General features: G+C 45.0%; 1 protein-coding gene across 5 annotated transcripts in view; it reads left to right on the forward strand.

The window, feature by feature from the left end:
• Window positions 1-8,304: 8,304 nt before the first annotated feature.
• The window catches only part of INPP5A (inositol polyphosphate-5-phosphatase A), a 243,600-nt gene continuing 226,328 nt past the window's right edge, over window positions 8,305-25,576 (forward strand). For 2 of the 5 annotated variants that reach the window (XM_028729867.2, XM_028729868.2), the window contains exon 1: window positions 8,309-9,221. In XM_028729867.2, the coding sequence (XP_028585700.1) occupies window positions 9,147-9,221 (75 nt within the window). In that variant the 5' untranslated portion in view covers window positions 8,309-9,146. Of the gene's footprint in view, window positions 9,222-25,576 lie in introns of all 5 variants that reach the window. The other 3 variants (XM_028729864.2, XM_077930404.1, XM_028729869.2) reach the window with 3 other exon arrangements.

Consider the following 25,576-nt stretch of genomic DNA (forward strand, 5'->3'; position numbering starts at 1 on the left):
GAAGCATTGTCATAGTTCAATGTCACATTCCAACCGGGCAAAAACAAGAAGGGCACAGAGCAAGGCCATAGAGGGAAGAAGACTAGGGAGAGTCAAGGATTGGACAGAGAGGCCAGGAGGCCCTAGGACTGTGACTCCTGCCCTAAGTATATGCAATTCACTTCTGACAGTCCAATCCTGACTTCTCTCACAAGGGGCCTCTCCAGACTGTTTTTGTTTTTGTTGTCATTGATGCAACAATAGTGCACTAGTGGTGGGTTTATACCTGTTAAAATGCTCTGGAACAAAGGCATACCATTTAAGTTAGGCTCGTGCTTGTGGTGGGCGGAGCTGAAGGCAAAAGTGGGTGGAGCAACAGAGGTGACTCTTGCCTTACTTTCACAGTAAGCTACCTTCTAGCCACAAATCAGAGGTTTGTACATACATAAGCCATGTGAGTCTCTTGATCTGTGCATGCAATGAGATATTATGCCAGTTCAGAGACATTTGGGGAGGGGCTGGAGCAGAATCTGTGAGGGTGTGACTTGGGGACAGTTCCCAGAGGTGGTTAGAGAGGGCCAGCCTTGCTGTAGGGAATTGCAGAGTTGCAAAGTTCTGTTCCAAGTAATCCTGCACTGGCTATGCCCAATGGAGATACTCTGAGCAGGCCTTCACAGCAAGGCTGGGTAGATTCGTAGAGGAGAAGACAGATTCTGGGCCAACCACTTACAGCTACGAAGGTCATCGACAGCATTCTGAAGTGGGGCTAGAAACTTAACTGGAAGCTACTGTAGTTGTGTTACATACATACATAATTTTATCTGTATGCTGCCTTCCCACAGTTCAAACCATGCTCAAGGCGGCTCACAACATGAAAACAATACGTAACTGCAACATACCAAAAGTAGTCATAAACAAAACATTAAAAATACACAACCAAGCTGAACAATTTCCACACAAGTCACAACAAGATCTGAACCAAAGATGCAAAAACAAAAAACCCACCAGTAGCAGCAATGCCCTCCCAACAAACCCCCACAAACTATATCACAGCCCAAGATTTTATTCAGCAGCCTCGGCTTTTGTAGCTGGAGTCAGTCCAGGGCCCACCTTCCCAGGCCTGGTGGAAGAAGGCCTGCAAGGCAGGGAGCAAGTCTTCTAGCCAAGGTGTGAACTGCATGCTCATCCTCATCAGCATTCTGAACCTGATGTAGTTTCTGAGAACTCATCAAAGGCAGCCCTGTGTACAGTGTGTTAAATAATCCATCCTGAAGGTGACTAAGGCATGAATCACTGTGGCTATCTAAGAAAACGTAGCCGGCATACCAGCCGTAGCTGATGAAAGGCACTACTGGCATTGCCATCACCAGATCTAGAATTGAAAGGCACCCCTAAATTCTGATGAGGAATGCAACTGCATCCAAAACAGGCTGCAAGCCTACTCCGGAAATTCTGTACATCCTGGCTTAGGCATGCACCTACATTGCATTGGTGCCCATTGGTAAATCGAGTGAATGAAGGATGCTAGCCAATGACACACACAGGTCCAGGAGCCCCATGAATGGTTAAACTTAGTAGGGTACAGTCTAGAAGGAACAATATGTTTTAGCTACAAGGTATCAGCCTGTAGTTAGAAAAGGGAATGTACTAAGGGAATGTACTCCCACTTGCAATTGTTCAATGAGGACTGAGCTACAAAATGCTAAGTTCCTGTTGAGGAAGGACAGACAATGGGGAGAATGGAATGGAGTAGCTGGAATCTTGAATGGAGAACATTCCATGCTGCCACATTTTGTTGCAGATCCCACTTGTGCCTTTCTATGAGGATTTCAGTTGTCTTACTGAACTGCTCCTTAAGTATATACATTGCTCCCAAATTGCTGATAGTAAAAGTTGATAAGATATCGTAGAATAAGTGTCCTGAACCTTCAAGTCGAGATGGGACTCTGGGTGGTTTAATAAAAGTGTATATGAATGTAGGTTATTTTGCCTGAGAAGGGGTATGTGAGATATTAACTATGCAGTTTGAATTGCATCACAACACCCCCTATGGTAGTATAGCTGGTAACCTAACAAGGCCATTTGTGAAATCCCAACAGTTAAGACATAGCAGAAAACACTCCTATCCGACTTGTAGAAAGGCAATAAGCTTTTGGTTACAGGTTTAGCTTTCCCACCCTTCTAAATGAACACCAACTCAGTCTAAGAGCATTTTAACACATTGCTTTGCATCTGGCACTGCATGAGCAGAGGTCTGCTCACACTATGGGGTTTCCCCTTCCCTTTATCCACCCCTAGGTAAAGGTAAAGCGACCCCTGACCATTAGATCCAGTCGTGACCGACTCTGGGGTTGCGGCGCTCATCTCGCTTTATTGGCCGAGGGAGCTGGCGTACAACTTCCGGGTCATGTGGCCAGCATGACTAAGCCGCTTCTGGCGAACCAGAGCAGCGCATGGAAACCTTCCCTTCCCACCAGAGCGGTACCTATTTATCTACTTGCACTTTGACGTGTTTTCGAACTGCTAGGTTGGCAGGAGCAGGGACCAAGAAATGAGAGCTCACCCCGTCGCAGGGATTTGAACCGCCGACCTTCTGATTGGCAAGTCCTAGGCTCTGTGGTTTAACCCACAGTGCCACCTGCGTCCCTTATCCACCCCTAGCACCCCCTAAAATATGCTCTGGAGGGTTTCCCAACTCTCTGAGGGTGCACGAGGGAGCTTCATGGGGGAGGAGGAGGAGGAGAAATTCCACTGCACAAGCAGAAGTATGTTGCTCAAGTGGAACAGCAGCATTGAGTGAAGCTCATTTAATACATTTCAGTCAAAAGGAAAGTGGATTAGAATGCATAAGAGATGATCTACTAAAATGGCAATTTGATACTTACATGAACTCGCATAGTGGATATGAATACAATGGCACTGCAAGACATTGGCAAGTGCGGAGGAGGATATTGGTAGTAATATATGTTAGCCTGTGCTCTTATTGTACAGGGTGTTTATAGCAAAACTGTACTCTTACAGTCCAGATGCTGTCCTCACAATTGCAGGAAACAGAATCCCCAAAGCACCAATAAACACATGCCAAATAAATGGGATGCATCCATCTTTCCACCATCTGAGAGTGATCCTACAGATGTTGCACTCGGAAGGAAGTTTTGCGCTCAGAAGGAAGTCCAATAGGCATATGCCTTAGTAACTGGGTTTTGTGCTTTGGCCTTAAGAGTGTGAAAAGTGAGAATTAGTATGTTATAGCTGCTCTTGGGAACATCCTGTGGGCAAAGTCTTGCAAGTGCAGCCACAGTGATAGTTCAGTACCATTGCCTGGAGGACAGGGCTTGCTACTGCTGTGTGTGTGTGTGTGTGTGTGTGGTTCCCTTTTATTAGTCACTAAGCTAAGCGACCTATACAGCATTTTTTATAAGAAAATGAAAAGAAGGGAAAATGAAAAGGAAGTCAAAGCAGAAAATCCTCATGTAATATCCCTTGATCTTTGAAATTGCTTCATCGATTTATCAAAGTACATAATATGTCTGTTTAATCAGCTGCTGAGTTGAAATCAGATGAACTTATTCTTAAGACCCACTGAATGCAATACAATAACCAGTCTTCACCAACCTGCTGCCCTCCAGATGTAATACAATACAACTCCCACCAGTCACATCGGGCATGGCCCATGCCTTACAGCAAGCCAGACCACCTGTCCATCTAGCTCAGCATTGTCTGCACAGATTGGCAGTGGTTCTCCCCTAAGTGGTAGTCCAGTGGCAGCTAGAGGGCACCAGGTTGAGGAAACATACAATAAACTATCACACAGGAGCAGTGAGGTTACAGGGAACCAGGCAGAGGGCCTTCTCGGTAGTGGTGCCCTCGCTGTGGAACGGCCTCCCAGCAGATGTCAAGGAAATAAACAACTATCTGACTTTTAGAAGACATCTGAAGGCAGTCCTGCATAGAAAAGTTTTTAATGTTTGATGTTTTACTGTGCTTGGTGGTTTAATTTGCTGAAAGCCACCCAGAGTGGCTGAGGCAGCCCTGTCAGATGGGTAGGTGGCAGGCAGGCAAGCAAGCAAGCAAGCAAGCAAGCAAGCAAGCAAGCAAGCAAATAAATAAATAAATACTACAACATTGAGATGAGAGAGAGAGACTTGCACTTGTTAAGTCAATATGAAATGGCCTCTGTAAAAATAATTTTGATAAAAGCATTAAATCATCAACTTGACAAAAAGAGAAATGACAATAAAGTCAAATATAATGGTGCTGGGACAGCATAATATGTAGAGTAGTGTTTACTTTATCAGACCTTCAAATGGCATAGGAAATCCCACCCCACCCTCCCAAAAAACCCCCACACATATAAGAGAGTTACTGTTTCTCAAAAGTTTCCCTTGTTTGAATTGAAGATCCACTGCACGACAACATTGTTATAACATTAACAACTCAGCCCTTTGCTTTTAAAATATGCAACAGCCCACCCCCATGGTTTGCTTATGTGTGAAGCTAGCAATCAGTGCCATGGCTTGTTTCATATTTCTGACTCTGAAAATATTCTGAAAAGGAATAAAAGATCTAAGAGCCTCTGGAACCCAACAGCACCAAGAACCTTGCACCAGATCTCTCTCTCAGTCTCTCCCACTCTTTCTGTAATTTTTAATATATGAAAAGGATTTATATATAAAGAATTCAAACTAATTCCGGACCTACATGCCCATGACTCAAATTATTGATTACAAGGCAAGGAATACTGCAAGACACGGAGTTCTGTGTGGAGATGATGAAAGGAATACCTTTAGAATGTGGGTCTTTTTTCCTTTCCTTTCTTAAGGGCTCACACACCGTCTCTTTGATGGACTGAGTAGTAGTGATATGTTGTGAGGATTATCTAATCAGAGTGGTTTAGCATCTGCCTTGCATGCGAAAGATCCCAATTTCAATCGCTGGCATCTTCAGGAAAACTCCTTCCTGAAACCTTGGAGAGTGGCTGCCAGTCCTAACAAGGGGAACCCACTAAGGGCAGCCCCAGGACCAAGGTGAGTTAGGCAGATGTGTGAGTTTGGCAGCAGGGTGAGGAGGCCTAGGGTACAGGCCTCGGCCTCACCTCTCCTTCCATTAACCCCCCTCCACCATACCCTCAATAAAAAACACACCTTAAAAGTGCAAACACAGTTATGCCAGGAGAGGCACTGGGATATTCTTCTGTTTTGCATGAGCATCTCTCCTTGTTGGACAGAGGTCATGGGTGTGTCTAAGGAGCAAGAAGCTCCTGGCTTTCTGAGAACACATTTGTTCCCTTGAGGTCAAGGTGCCAGACCTGAGAAAGCAAAGAGAGGCAGAGAGGGTGGTGGATGAGGCCTTCAGAGATGTTATAGCTGTGTCCCACCCCCGTGACATTTCCCCTACTGTCAGGGAAGAAATTAGGGTTTCTTGGAAAGAGAATGTCACTCTGAGGAAGAAAGAAACATTCCCTTACAAGGGACTGATTCCTTGAGGAATGAACAGCTACCCCCTCTTTCCAAGGATACTCCGCTGGGGCAGGGGAGCGATCCTGGTAATGTGTGATTTTATCATGAAGGACCCATGTACTTGGGTGTCTGATGAACATAAAGACCACAGGGCAGATTGCCTGCCTGGTAGAAAGGTTGTTGCCTAGATAGCCTGGTATGTAATGCTAGGGAGAAGTCAGTGGTTGTGGTGCATGTTGGCACCAGTGGCATCAGGAAATGTAGCCATGAGTTCTTTGAAGCCCAATTTAGGTTGGTACTAGGATCCTGAAGACAGGACCTCCAAGGTAGCTTTCTCTGAAATGCTACCACTTCCTACACCCAAGGCCAGCCAGGAGGTGGTGTTTGCATTTGTTACAGTGGGGTAGGGGATATGAAAATAATGCCAATATATTTCACATCTGGCAACCAATATGCCCTTTGCTTTCAGATAGTACATGGGTAGACGAGTCTAAAAAGTCCGGGACTCAAATTTTAACAGCCCTCTAGTGGCTATGGTGGCTTATTTACCAGAAGTACGGTAATGTATTTAGTGTGAACTCTAGATGTGTATACTGACTACTAGGACTGTAAATGTGAAAGGACAGCTAAACCTCTCCGGGCAACTATTTAAGAGCCCTGGGTTCTACTCTTGACTGGTTTTTCCAAGCACTTGTGCTGATGTCAATGGAATGTAGACTTGCGCTTGATTCAACGGCTGAATAGAGCACAACTGCCAAATATATAATGGAAGATAGAAAACTATCAGCCTGTATAAACTGGGTTTAAACGTCTCTCTGTGGTCAGCAGATCAAGACTCCCATGTGTTTCTTTAGTCTTTTAATAGGTAGTTTGAATTGTTTCATTCTGTACCCAATTCCCAAAAGTTACAGCAAAACAGAGCCAAATTTACCTTGAATTTGTGCACAAGGCATGATGTTCTACAGTCCATAAAAATGTCAGGTTCCAGATGAGTCACAGGATAAGATAGCCATGTATTCAGTATGAATGTCTGCAAAGGAGTGCCAAAAGTAGGTGGGCCTATAGGTGCTTTCTGTGACCAGGTTATGCCTATTGTTCATATAGATCCCTAAACACACATAAAGTATGAGCAGTGCTTGAGTTGCCTTGTTGACTGCTTTAGGCTCCAAAAAAGAACCAACAGGATTTGTTTTTGACTAGGGCCCTGCAGTGAGACATGCAGTGCAATCCTCTGCACATCTACTCAGAAGTGAGCTCCATTGAGCTTAATGGGACTATTTCTGAGATAAGTAAAGGACTGCAGCCTTACTTATCAGTGGTGTAGCAGAGCAGAAACATGGGAGTACAGGAACTCTGAGAGCAGGAGCAATTCCTTCATCTGCCAGAGGTGATAATGAGGCTTTCAAGTTTTACTGTTACAGATAGGTAGCCGTGTTGGTCTGCCAACACGTGTGTATCTGAAGAAGTGTGCATGCACACGAAAGCTCATACCAAGAACTAACTTAGTTGGTCTTTAAGGTGCTACTGGAAGGAATTTTTTAAGTTTTACTGTGACAGTAAAACAGATTATAACAGGAAAAATCAAGCTGAGTATGTGTGGTGGGCAGAATAGTTCATTAGTTCTTTCCTTTCCTTTGATGGGGTTCCTACTTGTTTGCAAGATCAGTTGCATTTCTAACTAAAGCAATCACCATGAATTCAGTGGAACTTTCTCCTAGTCAGTGATGCTTGGTACTGTAATCATGGGACATGGCTGATCAGCAATTCAAGCACACAAAAGCACTGTGATACCATCCTTTGCTGCTCCTCTATTCGATGGCTGCCAGCTGATCCTTGTATATCAGGGGATTGTGTTATTGTGAGGGTGTGTGCATATATATGGAGATATTGTGTACAGCTGTGGGGGCTCTCTCAGGATGAGCTCCTGCACTTCAGAATCTGCTACGGCTAGTTAAGTCCATCAAAGGCAGTTGCACAGAACTGGGCTGCAAATATTTTAGGACAGGGCAGGTAGAACGTCGTCTCTATGTCATGCCTTTTCTTGGGAGTCAGGAAGCCCTTCTTTTTCCATAGGTACATGAAACAAAAGGAATTGTAGCTCAGTGGCCGAGCATCTGCTTCACATGCAGAAGTACCAGGTAAAATCCCCAGGAGTTTTAGGTAGGGCTGGCAGAGAGACCAGTGCCTGAGATCTGAAGAGTGGATTCCAGTCAGACTATAATGACCAGTGATTTGACTCAGCCTCAAGCAGTTTCCCCTGCTTCTATATATCGAAAGTGTATTATACGACCCTTAATTAATTCCCTGAATATTCAGAACATCACTGCAATGATGTCATCTGTTTATGCAGAGGCAACAGGAAACCAGATGTCCTATCCTGGAGATCTCTTTTTTAACTGAGTGCTATACTAACGTCGAAACAGCACTGTTTTTCCCCTCGACTTTTAGTATAGGACGCAAAAGCCCAGGTTAATATTATGTAGATTCACACGGAGAGAAAAAATGCGCTGAAGCGCCAGCTAGTAGAACGGCTGGCAGATAAGTTTCACCTGGCATTCAAAAGCACACGAGCGTATGGAAAGGTTCAACAATCGTGCGGCGTGCTCCTGCGTTAAACACATCCGACCCGGCGTTGCAGACGCCAGTTCCACAGCCGCGCGAGTTGCGTAATTCGCTGCCTCTTCCGAAGGCGCGAAGCTGAAGAAACCACCCGCCGATTACAGACACCCCCCCCCCCCTTCGGTGCAGCAAAAGCATCCGCAGGCCAACCTCTCCCTCCCCTCGCAACCCGCTGCACTCGAAGCACGTTATTGTCGCCCCCCGCCCCCACCCCAAACATCGAAGCAGCAGCAGCCTGTGGCTGGGGACTGCTCGGTCGAGCCGCTCTAGCGGAGCGGCGTTGCCCTTTTAAGACGAGCCGTGTCAGGCCCGTGACGTCAGAGGAGTGCAGAGATCTAGTCGTCGCGGCTGCTACTTCTCTTTCTGTTATTGCAGGCAAAGGCTGGGAAGAGGAGGAGGAGGACGAGGAAGAGGAGGGGTGGCTTCTCCGGCTGCATCGAGCGGTTCCTCTGCCTGGGCTGCTGCCCCCCTGGAAGCGAAGACGCCGCCGCCGCCGCCGGGCACTGCCCCCTTGCTTTCCTTCCTTCCTCCTTCCCTCCCTCCGCCGAAGAGTTTCCTTTGTATTGCTGGAGGGCTTTGCCATGCACAAGGATCCGGCAGCAGCAGCAACGGCCAGCGCCAGCGGCAGGAGGAACTTTCTCAGCCGGAGCCGAATGGCTGCGAAGGGGGCGATTTAAGAGCGAAGTCCGCTTTCCCCTTCTGCCCGACGAGGCGGCTGCAGCAGCAGCAGCAGCGAGGAGGGAGGCAGCCAGCCAGCGCGGGCGGGGTGGGGGATCACCCGGCCCCCCTGAGACGGGGCGCTCAGCCCGGATGCCGGCGCCCCTGCTGCCCCCGGCGGGAGAAGTGCGAGGGTCTCCTCCCTCCGCTGGGGCGCCGCCAGCCGGCGCGTAAAGCTCCTCTGCAGAAGCCCATCCGAGGCGAGCACTTGGGCGAACTTCCCTCGGGCTCTCCCCTCTCCCGCCCTCGGAGTGCACGGCCCGCTGGCCTCCGTGATTATTTCCGTGCAATTCGGAGGTGGGGTGCTGCTTCGTCGTCTATTTAAATATACACGCGCGCGCGCGCACAGAGAAACTATTTTGGGCCAGGATCATGGCGATGAAAGGGACTGCCGCCAACACCGGGATCTTGCTCGTGACGGCCAACGTGGGATCCTTGTTCGACGATGTGAGTAGCGGGGCTGGCCAGGCGGCCGGGTCGGGGGTGGGGGGGCTCCTCGCAAGCGCCGCGCGCGCAGGTGGGGCCCGGTCACCTGCTGCAGATGGAGGCTCCGGGCGCGTTCGTGCGCCCTGGCTGCTTTGGGCAATGGTGGGTCTGGGTCCCTCTTTCTCCCTGCTGGGGCATCGCTGGCGGAGTGGCTGCTGGCGACCATGACCGCGCCAGCCTGCCTACTTCCTTGGTGGCTCGGAAGCGGGGTGGGGGGGTGGGGAAGGGGAGGAGGTCGGGGTTGAGCCCGGCGTGGCTTTTCTCCAGGTCCTAGCGCCCTTCCAGTGTCGGCTTCCCAGCGTCGCCTTGCCAGGAGAAAGCCCCACGGGCGGTTGGAGGGCAGCCCTGCCAAGCCGGAGCCCGTGCCTGCGCGGTGCCACTTCTGGGGATTGACGCCTTGCGCGTCAGACTGGGGATTCCCTTTGGGCCGCCCCGCTCAGGAAGCGGAGAAGGACGGAGGCGAGTCGCGCCGCCTCCCCGAGAGCGCACCTAGCCTGGCTGACCCGGCGCGGCCGCTCCGCCCCGCCCGGCCCCTTCGGCGCTTTTCAGGAAGCCGGGCTTGGGGAGGCGCTTGGGGACGGCCCGCCGTCCTCGACAAAGTTTTCCCTCTCTGTTCCCTAGTTGGGGCAGCCGCCCGCCGTTTGGGGGAGGGGGGATTGGGGGATGGGGGGGTCGCAGGACCTTCCCTCCCACGCACTTAAACCCCCGGCGTTACCCTTTTAATTGGTGCATCCTTTCTGCAGCCGCGTTGCCCTTAGGTACTTGTGCAGCGTCTTGGTTCCAACAGCTTCTTCTTGTGGTTTCCCTGCAAAACTTGCCTAGCGGCGGTTCACACACTTGTTTTGCATTACACGTGAGCAGGGCCGGTGGTCCTCAGCTGTATGATCTGGCGGAAGAATCAGATGTGTGGAACTAGGCACGGAGGAAAGCCCTGATGTAATGACCACTGTAGAAGCATAGTATCGGAAGGGAGCACCTTGCCCAACCCTCCTGCAATGCTGGGCTCTTTTGCCCAACTTGGGACTTGAACCCACGACCCTAAGATCAAGAGTCTCATGCTCTACCAGCTGAGCCGCTCTGAAATAACATTGTGTGCCAAAGTGAGGCGAGTAGACACAAATTGATATCTGTGGAGGGAGGTCTGTGATGGCCCCCCTGCACATAGTAATCAGTTTGGGTTGTGCTAATCACCCAGTGTGAACAAGTGCTATATAAATGAAGTTGTGGGAACTGCCTTTTCTTTGGGAACTGCGTCTTGCTGTCTTGACAGACTGGGCCAGGTTTTGAAACCTTGGAGCATTTGGGGAATGGGAGAAGGTATGACCACAACAGTGTAAATGTGTGCTCTATCTACAACCAGATTTGCACTCTCGATTGCAGGAAAATATGTGCTTTTTTGTTGCTAAAAGTTTTTCTGGGAATGAAAAAAGTTAAGCTGTGTCTTTGTTTTAGCTGAAAGAAGGTTATGCTTTTTAAAAAAAGTTGGTTGGAATTGTTAAAAAAAAAGTCGCTTTCCCCAGATATATCTTTCAAATACAAATGCACAGTGCCAAAAATAAAAGGTGGGGAAGGGAGAGCAGAGAAGAAGGGAGAGGTTAATTTGCAGGGAGATGGCTTCATAAAAAGGTTTGTGCGCCAATGAGAGAAGTGGCTGCTAATTGCAAACTTCAGTATACAAAGGAATACGTACTAATGTTTGCTTTTCTTTTCTTTCCTGTTCTATCTTTGTTTTGTTTTTGCAAGGAACAGCAGGTGCAAAAATAATGTTAATTGTGATGGGGGTGTGTGTGTATCAATTCCTCCAGTGTGCTAGCCCTATTTATAAACATTTCCCCACTGTACCCAGGAAAGAAAGAAATCTTGTATTTCTGTTGGTCAAAAACATCTCCTCCATATCTGGGCATTCTGAGTTGTTATCTTGATATAATTTGAAGTAACTTACAAACCAAGAATGATTGGGGTTTCTAGATTTTGTAAATTGCTTCCTGGTGAGGATTTGGGGTAAAATAAATTCAGGTGTAAAGTCTTTTTTTTTTAATTAAAAAATAATATAATTATTAAGTTGTATCCTGGTCCTGGATGTGAACCCGGGGCACATGTTGTAGTAACCTTGCTTAATACCTTGTTCCAGATATTTGGGTAAAGGATGGCAGTTTTAGTTTTTAATGCCATTTCTCCTGATTAGTTTAAGGTGTTGCATTACTTCAGTGTAAATGGAATGGTGTCATTGAATTTAGGTGGCTGTTCACGTTTTAGGGATCTTGGTTGCCTCCTTTATTACACTGACCTACTGCAGCACTTACAATACCTGGGGGTTAGAGGTTCTCCATAGGAGCTTTGCGTGTTTTCTAGGCCTAAGACTGTAGTGGAATCACATGATGCTTTGTAATAACACATGCACTACTCACTTAGGACAGGTCCACACCATACACTTAAAGCACATGACCCCTCCCAAAGAATCCTGGGAGCTGTACTTTTCCTACTCATAGAGGTACAATTTATAGAACCATTAAAAACTAGTTCCCAGGATGTGGGGTGGAGAGCCATGTGCTTTTAATGTGGGGGGGTCAGATGCGATTTAAATATATGGTTTGCTGTGGCTCTACCAATACAGTAATCTTTTCTCAAACTGTTATGCAGCTTAGTGCCCTTTCAGTCAGGTGCGCCATGAAAAGAACAAAAGATTCCTGCAGAACATCCCACTAAGTGATCTTAGAAACATAAAGGGGAAAAAGGCCTGTTTCCAAGTAGTGGACTTCCCAGATGCCTCTGGGAAGTCTCCATGTGGGATATTAATACAACAGCTCTCCCCCATCATGTGTCTGATATTCAGTGATATATTGCTTCTCAGTCATGGCTAATGGGACTGTTAATGATTATTTCAGCTGAGTCTGGATGACTCGATGTCTTTCAAGGGCTCTAAGGCAGCAGCCCTCAGCAGATCCTGTGGAAGTGAATGCCCTAAGTCAGGAGTAGGCAACCTAAGGCCGGTGGGCCGGATACGACCCAATCACCTTCTCAATCTGGCCCGCGGACAGTCCAGGAATCAGCGTGTTTTTACATGAGTAGAATGTGTGCTTTTATTTAAAATGCATCTCTGGGTTATTTATGGGGCCTGCCTGGTGTTTTCACATGAGTAGAATGTGTGCTTTTATTTAAAATGCATCTCTGGGTTATTTGTGGGGCATAGGAATTCGTTCATTTCCCCCCCCCCCCCCCAAATATAGTCCGGCCCCCCACATGGTCTGAGGGACGGTGGACTGGCCCACGGCTGAAAAAGGTTGCTGACCCCTGCCCTAAATTAACTGTGCATTGTGTAAAAACAGTGCTTCCTTTCGTTTGTTTTGAAATATACTGCAACTCAGCTGTATACAATGTGCTATTTATTTATAAAATTCTCAAGATACTTTCTCACATGTTTATGTGAAAATGCTGGATTAAGCTTTGTTAGGCCAAAATCTGTTTACCTAAAAGTTACTAAGATTTAGTTTAAATAAAGTAGGCAGCAATGTTTGATTTCCTTAGGCTGCATTCACATGGCAATGGCGTTTCCATTTTAATGGCGTTCCTCTAACTGTTAATTTCCATGTTGCCTTTTAGCTGTCACGCAGTAGAAAAGCCAGTTCTGGAACTATAGTGGAATATAGTTCGTTATTTCAGCGTTATTTGCAAACAGATTTTTTTAATGAAAGCAACTAGCATAGAGAAAACTTGTAGTGCTAAACTTGGACTGTATTCCACTATAGTCCCCGTCCGTCCCCCCCCCCCCCCCGGTGCCAAATCCAAAGTAGAAAAGGATTATGGATCAGCACAGCATTTGAAGTGGGGTAGTAATCCATCCCAATTACTTTTATCAGATGTAAATGAATCTGGCAAACTATTGAATTGAAACCAGTCCATTTCCTCTCCCCACCCTACAATTTAGCACTGAATGAGCAGTTTTTCTAGCAATAGGTCTTCACATCTGGGCCCAAATTCAGCGCAGGACTTGCCAGGTGTCAATCCTTACAGAAATGCCTCTGAAATCAGAGTCAAGATTAATTTACGTATATTCTTCCGAGAAAGAAGAGGAATTCTAAATGAGGAGTGTACATGACTGAGAATGAAACAGTCCAGACAACTGAGGGAAATACGACTGGTCTGAGGAGTGTTTAGCTTCTTTAGTGTGGCCTGTAGATTGACTAGGAAGTTTTCATTGCCCAAGAACGTGCTGTTCCCATTGTTATCTAGAAGCCTGGTAACTCCTGGCTTGCTGAACCCAGTCTGAATGCCTCTAGGTATACAATCCCTGCTGACTATTCTTAAGAGCTGCTCCTTGGTGTGTCTCCAGTAATTTATAATGCCACACAGAGACCGAGAACCAAGTCCCACTTTTCCTTGGATGTGTAATTTGCTAGCTGTGTTAGAATTAGAGAAAACATTCTGGGTTCTCTTCTGCAGCACCCTTGCATGGTGCATCTGGAGCTGGTTCCTGTGGGTTGGAGGTGGTACCTCTCAGGGGTGGCTGACACTTTTCAACCCAAAGCCAACATTGACCTGTAGCCCAACCCTCTGGGGTTTTTGGTCAAATGTGGGTGTACCCACCTCTCATGCGTCACTTAAGTAATGAGTGTTTGGAGATGTACAATTTCATTAAGAAATAAATCTTGGTGGTCAGTGGGGCAAACTCCTCGGAAAGTGTATACTGTATTGTACAGGATTGAAGCTATGTTCTAAAACGGGTATCTTGTGCATACCTGAGTAAACATGTATGCATTTGCCAGGCTCCCCAGACAGCCTGTTAGATTATGTCTGGTCTTTATTGAGCGTTCATTCTGATTTGTTGGGTGGGGAGTGCACACAACGATTCTGATTTGCTTACAGGGTGTTTATAAGTCGTTATGTTGGTCATTTGTCAATCCCTTGCTTCTCGGTGCATTTACTCATCACTTTCCTGACTGAAAAAGGTCTGCAGGGTGGTGTTTTTTTTTAAATGGATTTGTTATGCTGGCGCAACAGAGTTTCTTAATCCTCTTGAACTGTGTAAACCTAAATTTTCCGGTGCACGTGTGAATCCCTCCCACAAAATACTGTCAGCCCAGAGGCACCCTTTGCTACACATGCCTGTTCAGTGATGCTCACATGTACCTAAAACAGGACATTGCCTCTGCATGTGTAGAATAACTTCAACCTAAAGCAGCTGCATGAAGTTCAGCGTTGGGTAGGGATATAAAGTAGTCCAAACATTTCTGGATTTCCCCCCGCTTCTTCCCTAGAGCTTGTTGCTGTTGGAATCAAGGCTTGGAAATTGAGCGGTCAAAAATCTGGAATTGTGACAATAATTAAGAAACGTTATGAAGTGAAATGTGACTGGTTTCGAGGTCTTAATCTCTGAGGTTTGACATTTATAAACTAGCAAATGATTACTTTGCTTGTTTCCTATTACTTGGAGCGGGGAAAAGAATCTATTGTGTATTTGACCCCGAGATTATGATAAGTGGTTGCACTTACAAATGAGGAACCACTATTGGTGGATGTGAACAATTCATTACATTTAAGAGAACTGACTGAAAATACACTTCCCCCCTCTTCCTGATTTTGTTTACAATATGGTTTTGATTAGCCATAATAATCATTTGAGAATGGTTTTGTTATCTAATCTGCCTCGTATTAGAATATTCCTGAACTGAGGGTGTACTTGTTTGCCTTGCTTTTTTGTTTATTCCCATGGTTGATGCAAACAAGCACCAAAATGGTGACACACAGGATGGTTTCTGTGCCCATTTACATACATCCTGAGCTGTAAAACTGCCAACTGTTTTCTCTTGTCTTAACTAAACTAAGCGCTGTCAGATTACGATGGCTTCAGGTTTGTAGGAGAGAGACTGGGGAAAGATGCTAGCTGGTCATTTGCATCTACCTGTTTTGCTTGGTGCACTCTCAAAGGTGTGGTGTAGCTCATTGGGGATCTTGATTGAACTGTAAATGGCTTGAGACATGAGAGAGGATTCTGCATCTACACTCTTCTGACTCCAGTATGTTGCTCAAATGATACCAAATGCCCTGTGGCTGCTGTTTCCGCTCCTTGAGAGGTGTATTTTTCCTCCCTGTGCATCTCTCTGAAGGGAGAGAATGATTGCACAGCTTCCCCACAGACAAAATGAATTTCACCCTTGGTTAACGGCTGTCTCTAATTTACAGCTATATAGCAGCATACACTTAAAATTTGGCTCTGCAGTAGTGCTGATGGCTTGGTCAAAGTGTGTTTGGTATTGGCCGACGGGTCTTGCCTTGAAAAGAGTCGGCCTTAGAAAAGAACAAGAGAGAGTCTGGGGCACCTCAAAGGCTAACACATTTTAGTATTTTATAAGTTTTTGGTGGGTTAGGGTAGGCTGTAGTCTACAAGACCCTAGTCTGTGCAAGCTAACGCTGTAACTTTATTATTTATATTTATTGGTCTCATTCTTACACTCAAGTGCCTCACAGTAAAAATCAAATCAAATAACAGAGACGTTACAATTAGGTTTTGTTTATTGCTGTTTTTATTTAAAATGCTCACCCATCCAAATATTTGAAAGGAACAAGTTCTATCCACTCCAAGTAAATGATAAGCCCAGTAAAGGCCACAGATTGCTTTTAAGGTTCCACAACACCTTTCATTTTTGTTACAGGCTCCTTGTCTAGAAATTCTTAGAGAGACTGTGATTGTTGTATGTGTCATTCATCAAACTGAAACTGACTTATCATGCTTCTGTTTGATTAAACTTTATTTCCCACTTTCCACATAGACGAGGTTCTCCGGTAGTCTTCCATCCAGGCACTAATTGGACCTAAATTAGCTTAGCTTCAGTGAAGTTCCTTCAAAGACTCAGACCCTGGGACTAATTCTCCACTGGAAAAGAGGGAGGGGGGGGGAAGGATTTACAGAGCAATCCTGGACTCCAGTGAGTGGGGAACCAGCAAAATGGCCGGAGCCACAGCCTAAGCATGCTCAGCCTGGTGGAGGATAAAATAACAACTCCATAAGGTGCAAAATGTTGAGAAATTTGCATCCCTGGAAATGCCAGCACTACCACCAACCAGGGTCCATACTGGCAGTGGCACCCACACGCTGTCCACATGCAGAAATAAAGACAATGAACTCATGACAATGGGGTACGTCATCAGCACACATAGTGATATTGCAGCCTCCTCAGTCCACAAACACGTCTAGTAGTGATCCCACTGCTGGCACCACTACAGTCAAGGGTTTAAACCTTTTGGTGCTCCTCACAAGCCCACAAGTATGACATCGTGACAGGGTTGGAGAACTACGTAGCACACAGCTTTTTTGACAGAGGTCTGAAATAATACACACAGCCCTCCTTGAGAAGGTTTCATGATCCACCCTGGGAGCAAAAGGTTTAAGATCAGGTTTAGAGGGAAGCTAGTCTGCGGCTTTTAAATTGCTGTGGTATCTCTGGACTCTTAAGTGCCTGCTGAGTATAGTCCCATCTTTCTGTGTTAGCTCTGATCAGTACAGTTTACAACAGCACCTGTGTAGTTTGCAAAATCTGGATCTTGTTCAGTGTTACGTTGTCTGTGCTTTGAGCAGGGGCGGATCCACTATGAAACTAATGAAGCTTAAGCTTCGGGGGCCCTAATCCTAGGGGGGGGGGGGCTCAGAAGCGACTTGCTTAAAAATGTAGGCCCAATTTGAGTTGTGCAACTCAAATTAATTCTTTGTTTATATTTCAACAATCCCAAAGTTTGAGAGTCAGTAACACAGTAAAGGTAGAGTGTCAAGATCTGAGATTTAAAGCAAAATCTGAGATTTAGTAGGGGTGTGGGGGGGCGTTCTCTCATGGAACAACCCCATTGGATAATATAACTGGTTATCCAGACCTCGTTGCTGGTTGTGAAGGGCCCCCCATAACAGTTCAAGCTTCAGGGCCCCCCAAATGTAGGTCCCCCATTGGCTTTGAGTCACGAGTTTACGCATGTCTTCATTCAGAGGCTTCTTTGATTTTGGAGAGTCTGATTTAGTAGTGCAAACTTCCATGCTTGGAGTAGGAATCTGTGGGCTGGTCCCAGCCTGGGGCAACATTTTGGCAAGCCCTTCAAGGCCCTACTCCCTGGGAGGAAAATACTCTTGCTAAGCAACAGAGGGGAAGGGTCAGGTGACAAAAAGCAAAAAAGCAAAAACCAGTGACATGGAGCTTCTATATGACACAAACACATAGCAGGACTGTTCTCTAACCACTCAGCTGCAGCAGAAGACAGTCTGCCAGTGTAGCGGTGCTTCAGCCAAATCCCAAAGGCCGTCAGCTAACAGAACTCAAATACAGTGGTACCTTGGGTTACATACGCTTCAGGTTACATATGCTTTAGGTTACAGACTCCGCCAACCCAGAAATAGTACCTTGGGTTAAGAACTTTGCATCAGGATGAGAACAGAAATTGTGCGGCGGCGCAGCAGCAGCAGGAGGCCCCATTAGCTAAAGTGGTGCTTCAGGTTAAGAACAGTTTCAGATTAAGAATGGACCTCCAGAACGAATTAAGTACGTAACCACTGTATAGGATTAGGCCCTTCTTTTTTAAGTTGTTGCTTAACTTTTGTTTTTGTTTTTAGTCTGCTGCTATAAAATGATTGTTTCCACACATACCCTAGCATTGTGTAGAGAGGTGCCTTTCCTTGTGTCATATCATACTGGTTAGGAATTTGTTTATGGAGAAACGCTGTCTGATACACTATATCTTCTTTATTCTGACTTTGCTATGCATTTTCTTCACCCTGTTTTCTGAAGTTTCAAAATGAACAAACAAGCAAGCAAGCAAGCAAACTGGAGGAACGTCAAAACAATTGTTTTCCTATCTGGGATGGGTGGGAAACAAAATTGTAGCAAATAGAAAATAGAACAGGAAGATTGAAATCCTTTCGCTTATTCTGTTTGCATATAGGGGTGGTTGAGGTCCAGAACTAGGTATCAATTGCTTTAGCGTGCTTTTAATGCTGCTGGATGAGAAGATCTCAGGGTGGGGCTGGAGAAAGAGAGGATCAAGTGTTTGTTTTTCAGTGTAGGGGATTTCTAAAGGAAGGACTATGGTCCTTCAATCTGCTGATCCTAGTACTTGATCTTTTGAGTACTGGGTTGGTGCCTTCGTCTGCCCTATGCTCCACTAAACCTGCTGTGTTTGTGTACATGGTCATGGATCACAAGCCTTGGCATTTTATTATATGCATAGATCTTGCCAGCTGCATGATTGAGCCTATCCATGTGTGTGCAGCTACATTTTGTCACCTCATGTCCATGGAAGGCATATGCAGTCAAGAATGCTTGGGTATTTAAATTGTCTTCTGCATGACTCCTGTATTGTTGCTGATATTCTAAGGAAATTGCTGTGTGCTTCCCATTTCTATGACCGTTCAGAATTTTTGGAGGCCTGGCTAGTTTATCTGGGATTAGCTTCCTTTGGAAGGAGGCCTGGCTAGAAGAGACTGCCTTGAGTTTATTTACAAATATACAGTGCAGTGGCTTCACCACTTCTACAAGCAGAAGATCCACTGCCTCACATGAGTGAGACACCCATCAGCATTCCCCAAGCTGGTGCCCTCAGTCAACTTCAATGCCCATCAGACCCAGACAGCATTGTCCAATGGTCAAGGGATGATGGGAGTTGTACTCCAAAACAGCTGGAATACGCCAGTTTAGAGAAGGCCATTCCAAGCCTTCCGTTCACTCACCTTGAGTCATACTGGATCATTACCTGGAAGCTTTGCCTGACAAAAAGTGTGTCTGGGAGGGTTTGAACAGCATTAATAACACTGTGATTAGCTGCCAACCAGGTGACATTTGCATAAGGAAAAATAGTTCAAAATTTGTCCAAAAATCAATTTTCCAGATTGAACTGTGTGTTCATTTTTTAAGGCAAAGGTGAATTTTTGAAAAAAGAGAATTTGCCAATCATCAGTGTGATGCTTACATACCCACCACATTTTATAACTATGGACTGCTCCGTAACTATCTGTATTGAAATATGAATGCTTTATGTTCTTATCTCTTGTGGCCCAGTGAGTTGTTACGTGTTCAGCAGTCTTGTAAATAGCTGCTTCCCTGCTTGCTTGTTGTGATGGTTAAGAATTGCATCTGGGTGACCAAAAAGGAAAACACAAGTGCAGACACATGTTTTAAAGGATCCGTACTAGTGAGGAGTAAAAACACGCCACTTTGCTGTTTGCTTTGAGTTTTGACTTCCCCTTGAAACCTTCTGTGGGTGGCCTTGTGGTCTTTGGGGCCTGAACTCAGCGGTTCTTGCAGTAGCAGGATAACTTTCCCCCCGTTGGCCTGTGTGTGGTATTCGTGGTGTGTTGTGTGGCAGTAACGGGTGCATTGGAGCAGCTATAAGGAGTGTGGTTGCTTCTGCATTTATCTGACAGTGCTGCTTGCCATGTGGGGAGGGCATTTTTAAAGCCTATAGATGCAACATTCCTCCAGCGCGTGAGAGAGGGAGAGAAATCGCTGCCCTGCAGCCTTCATTCATGCGATGAAGAAAGCTACTGATGACTTTAACAGGGGCTCTTGACTGGAGTTGTCATCTGGTTGAAGAGTTATTTTGTGCTTTCAACAGCAGCATGATGTACAGACACGGGCATGTGGTAATAGTCTCTTTCTGACACCTGAAAAGTGCAGTCTGGCCAATCTGTGTGACCGGCATGCCAGCCTCAACCCCACTTATCCCCTGGCAGCAGGAATGGCTATCCAAGTGATTATGTTCATAAGTCAAAATTATGCAATCAATCCACATACAAAATTATTGGCAGTGATTTATAACTGGTCCTGTTTGAACAATCTTTCCTTCCTTCCTTCCCTTCCTTCCTTCCTTCCTTCCTTCCTTCCTTCCTTCCTTCTTTTGCCAGATCAACATTGCCCTCTGAACCCAAGCTGCTTGGTCTTGCTTGGTTCTCATATCTTGAGAGGGTGAGGCCCTGTACATTTAGGGATAGAAAGGTGGTTTGGGGAGCTTCCTTCTGATTCCAAAGTACATGGCATAAGCCTACGTATACATGTGTCCTGCTGCTGTCTGGGGAGCTACAGAAGCAGCAAGGACCCTGAGTAATACCTTGGTCTGAAATAATCTGGGTTTAAGATCCAGAGAAGAAACCTTCACGGCTGACATTGCAGCTTTTTGCTGCAGCAGGTGTATTGGGGAAGAGAGATTCCTATTCCACTGTTTTGTTTTTCGTAAGTTTGCCCAACATAATAACGCAGAGTGAATTCATAGGCAAACCTATGCACCTTTCCCAAATGTCTGAAACATTGTGGAGAAACCATAGGACATCAGGAATAGCTGCCTCCCGCAAATAAAAATAAGTGCAGTAATTCTACCTACAACAGAAGTTAGGCTCTCCGTGTCTAGACAGGGCTGGACTACTAGTTGAAGCTGATAGAAAAGGCACTCCATCCCACCTAGACCACTTGAGATTCAGGCACCAGCAATTCTGCTAAATTATACTCCTGTTCCTTCAATGTAATCCCATCCAGAGCAGGCCATATCCCATCCATCCCGTCAAGGAACCCACCCACTAACAGTGCCTCAGTCTTGCCTGGATTAAGCATTAAGTGTGTGTTTGGTTAGTGCTCACATGTCAGAGTATCCCATATAGAAATTTCAAGTGGATACTGGATTGGTGCAGTCTCTCTGCATCCCTGCCAAAGGCTTGAGCTAGCCTCATACAGTTAATTCGTAGAGCTTGGGTTTGTTTGTTTTTTAAGATCAAGAATCTTGGTGGACATTAGTTGTTTTTCTTTTATAAAATGAGCCGTTGCCACCTCATTTTCAGCCATGTTTGCAAACTGTAAGTCCTTTGGGATGTTGAAATGCTGAAATGCAGGTCCCCCTTACAGACCTCTTCTTCTACTTCATTGCAGCAAGCTGCCTAATTTTAGAGATCTAACAATCCCCATGGGAACCACAAAACTAATTTTCCCATAGGAACGTCTGGCAAAGTAAACTTTACTTCGTTTTAGACGTATGTTCTCGGGTTTTTTAAAAGCCTGCTATCTGTGCTGGCTTTTGGCTTGCTTCCCTCTTGTGCCCCTGCCCCCACCCCCATTACTATAATTTTATTTAACAGCTGAAACGCCCGAGGATTAGTCTCTGCGCTGCTTGCACACAACTTTATTTGCTGACGTGTCTTTGTCTGTTTATCCCACCTTCATTTCATTTTTCATTTTTGGCGTTTGTTGTTTCTTTCTGGTGAAATTCAACAGTGAATAATTTTTGGGGTGTTGCCTTAATTGAGAAGTTGGCAAAAACGGCAGGCGCTAAAAGGAAACTCTAACATGGCTTGGAGCAAGTACTAACAACAGTGCTCTGATGTGACTTGCTAATGAAGATGTTGCACTTCTAAAAAAAAAATTATACAGTTGGTACAGATGAAAAAAGGAAGGGCCTTGTTCTGAATGTTAAATAAAAGACTTTCAACATCTCTGAGGTAAAATTATTTGTCCGGGGTAGCCAATGTGGTATCCTTCAGATGAGAAGGACAAAATGCTCAAAGGGACAAATGTACAAACAGTATTCCATATTAATATGCGTTTGTAGCCTTGATTTTGTTTTATGGAATATTTATTATCTATTTGTATATTTGCAACTCTCCTTTGAACATTTTATCCTTGCTTTCTCTATGGTCCATTTTTAAGGAGAGCACGCTCTTTCCCCCTTGTGAAGGACTAAAATTCTTTTCATTCTTGACCATTGGCTATGCTGACTGAGACTGATGAGAGTTGTACCCAACAACATTTGAACAATATGATTTTGACTTCCCCAGTTCTTACTGGGGGGAAATTCCTGGTGCCAAGCTTGGAGCTGTTGTGAAGCTGCACTGTTAATGTGGACTGTCAGTTGTTGCTTTTTGGCAGTAGGTCATTAGCATGTTGCAGATTTCCATGGACGTGTGTGTGTGTGTGTGTGTGTGTGTGTAGTGGGGGCATGTCTTGTATTCTGCTCCCCTCAGACGCCGTAACTTCAGTGTAGGATTTTGCCTTTAATTCCTGTGAAGAGCAAATGTGATTTTGAGGAGGCTTCCTCTTAATCTCAAAATCTTCTCTGAGTTGAAGGGGGGGGGGACTCCCTCCGCAGAAAGCAAAGATATCATCACCATCATGATTTTTTTCCACTACTTAAATTTACTAGTTGGCTGTAACCTATCTTGGAGTGTTTGTTTGTTCGTTTAAATTTTGCCTTCCCTCCTGTTTTACTCCCATTTTATTTTTCACTTTGTTCTTGGATATGCAGGCAGGAAGCAATTCTGTGTTCTGTCCAAAGTGCCAAGCAAGTGCTAAAAGCTTTTGTGGTTCTTCATATTTTTTTGCACTGTGTCTCTCATGTCCTTTGGGAGATATGCAATCTGAACAGTGGAAAATGCTATCAGTCCATCTCTAGTGTACGAAAACAGAAAAAGCAAGCAGCTACAGAGTTTCTTCCCTCCTTAGCGCTGCCCTTGTCAGGGGATAAACCCTTGTCCAGAAATGCAGCCCAGAAACAGCTGCTTTAATGAATGTCTCTCTTTTTACACACACACACTTTCTCTCTCCCAAAACTGAATGTGTTTCTGTAGGATTCTACAGTGATTTTACATAAGCTCATAACTGAGATTGTGCCTCTTCGCTGTGCATTTTCCAAAAGCACTCTTTCTCTTATTGTGGGAGGATTCTGATATTTCTCCTCCCGAAAGGGAACTGATGTGTTGAGTGCTAGCAGGACTGTAACCAAAATTGGGCTACTGGGAAATGAGAGGAAGGCGTTAGCATGCACGGGGGACCGTGGAGGTATGCAGAAATAATAATACTAGTATAACAACAACAACAACAACAACAGGAGCATCCAAGGAGCCCAAAGAGAACTAAACATGCTCAGTAGCCAGGGGAGATTGATGATGAGTTGGAAAAACAGAACAGAAAAACGAGGGAGGGGGATAAAATATATTGCTGGAGGTGCTACTGATAGGAGGGCTGTATGTACTGAAACATTTTGTTGCAGGCCTTGTTGGAGACATAATGTGCAAATATTTTTATTATGGTCAAGAGAACTGGAAGATTCCCCTGCTTATAAAAATAGATGATTGTATATGCTGTGCAGATTCTGTGATCTAAACAATAAACCTGATGTGCAGTATTTCCTTTTCTTGCACTTGTTTTCTCTCCCTGCCTTCTAACACAATCTAGGGCAGACAGTCTAGTGTCCAGGTTCTGCATTCTCTATTTCATCTGGTGACTTCCCTTTTCAAATGACTTCCTCACCCCAGTGTGTTGTATACTAGTTTTGGATTAGTCTCATGGAAGTACAGTTCCCAGGATTCCCTGAGGAAAGGAACCACTATTTAAGCCAGTTATTAAGTCTGTGGTGTAGATATGGCTCAAGACTCCATGACACCATTATGTGGTATGATTTTAGTGTGACAATCAGAAATCTTCTTGCAACTTCCGCCAACTGGAAAAGGAGCTAATAATTGAGTTACTAGTAAGCTTTGCTCCTCACAGATGTGAAAAACTTCCCATAAAAGAAAATTGTTCTGCTATAGGAGAACATTCCTCTCTTCCAAAGCCCCTCCAATTCTGTTCTGCAACTTAGCCTGCTATTGAGCAAGGAGAGCAGAACTATTTATTTGCCGATCTTGTATACGCTTCATAGCTATTAAAGCTGTCACAGTAGCAGTTGGCTTCCCCACCCCCAAGAGGAACAGGAAACCGTTGCTGAAAGCTGACCTGACAAACTGTCCTGCAGATAAGTAGCTTTCTTGCATCCTTGAATGGTAAAAGGCTTTCTGATCCACGCAATTGTGTTTATGAGAAGATGAGTAAGAGGAAGTATCAACATTCATATAAGATTCTAGGGCGAACATTCTGTATTGAATACAAACATATATTTTTTTGGGGGGGGATGATTCCTAAGGAGCAAAAAACGCACAAGGAAAATAGTTGGAAATGGTCATCCATGTGGAATTTCATGGGGGGGGGGGAATTGAAGACAGGTGAATCATTAAATAATCAGCAGCCCTTTAAAAATAAATAATATAAATAAAAGTTTGTTTATTTTGGCCAGATTATGAGACAAATGTGTCATTTGCAGTATCACACTGATGTGCAGCGATCCAGTTGCTCTGCTGGTTATTGCTTCCCTCTTCAGTGTTCACTTCCAGGCCTGTTATCCATGGCAGTCTTGGCCTTCTGGACCAAGCTGAAGCAAAATGCTATTTCCTTAATATAAGGGACAGTTTTGGTTGCTAGGAAACATCTTGGTTTCCTTGTATAGGAGTCCCAGAACCTGCTTGCCAGTTGGAGATAGGAGTTTCATTTTGACAGGTACAGTTAGAGGTTGGGGATTAATCTGTTGGCTTCTGATGACACAAAGGATCAGGAAGTCTCCTTGATGAAAAAAGAGTAAAGGTTTTTCCCCCATCTTAGAGGTAAGGGTCATTTGGTGAGAAGCTCTAGGTTTTTCAAGCTCAGCCTAGGTTCCCTAAGCTTTAGGTTTCCCAAGGATTCCCCTTCCTTCCTAGTTCCTGGAAGTTTCCTACTTGCATAGGCTCAGGAGAAGCTTTATTTTTTTTTAAATAGCTTTATTGATTTCTAATAGATAACAATTACGAAAAAGAGAGAAAAAATGCAAAAGCAAAATCCACAACTCTTCCCCCCACCCCCCGGGACAGATCAATCTAGTTAAGTTTGCCCTGATAGAAATAGATCACCCATTCTGTTTCCAATGAGAGATACACAGATATTCCAATCCTTTCCAATTCTGTGCTGCTAGCAGGCGTGTCACTACTAAAAGAAAAGTAATTAGGTCTTTATAACAAAGGTCAGATTGCCCTTTTTAAAAAATACTTCACAATCCCAAACTTGGGGTACATTCCACATTTTGAGCTGTAATGTAGCTTATTTCTGTAAACATCCTCTGCCAGAAGGGCTTTATATGTTCACATGTCCATAATGGTGTCCAAGGCCATCAGATTAGTAATTTAAATGCATTTGCTCATATTTTAAGTTGATGCTGATTTTAGTGGGGTTTTTTAGCTCACAAATTATTCCAATCCACCTCTGCAGTCTCTATCCCTAGATCCGATTCCCATTCCTGTTTTAAAGAGTTGCAACCTGCAATTATTAATCATTATTATTCTATATATAATTTTACATATTCATATTCATTTGTATGTAAAATCCACTTTTCAAAGGATGTCAGAGGTCTTGTGGCATAAGTTCAGGAGAAGATTGTGTGGAGAGATCAGGTTGAAACATGAATCTGCTGCTGATTGCTCTCGTTGTCCATTCTGTTTCAAGCTAAACATTAACAATTTG

Source organism: Podarcis muralis, chromosome 6 (assembly GCF_964188315.1).
Source record: "Podarcis muralis chromosome 6, rPodMur119.hap1.1, whole genome shotgun sequence".
NCBI classification, from domain to species: domain Eukaryota; kingdom Metazoa; phylum Chordata; class Lepidosauria; order Squamata; family Lacertidae; genus Podarcis; species Podarcis muralis.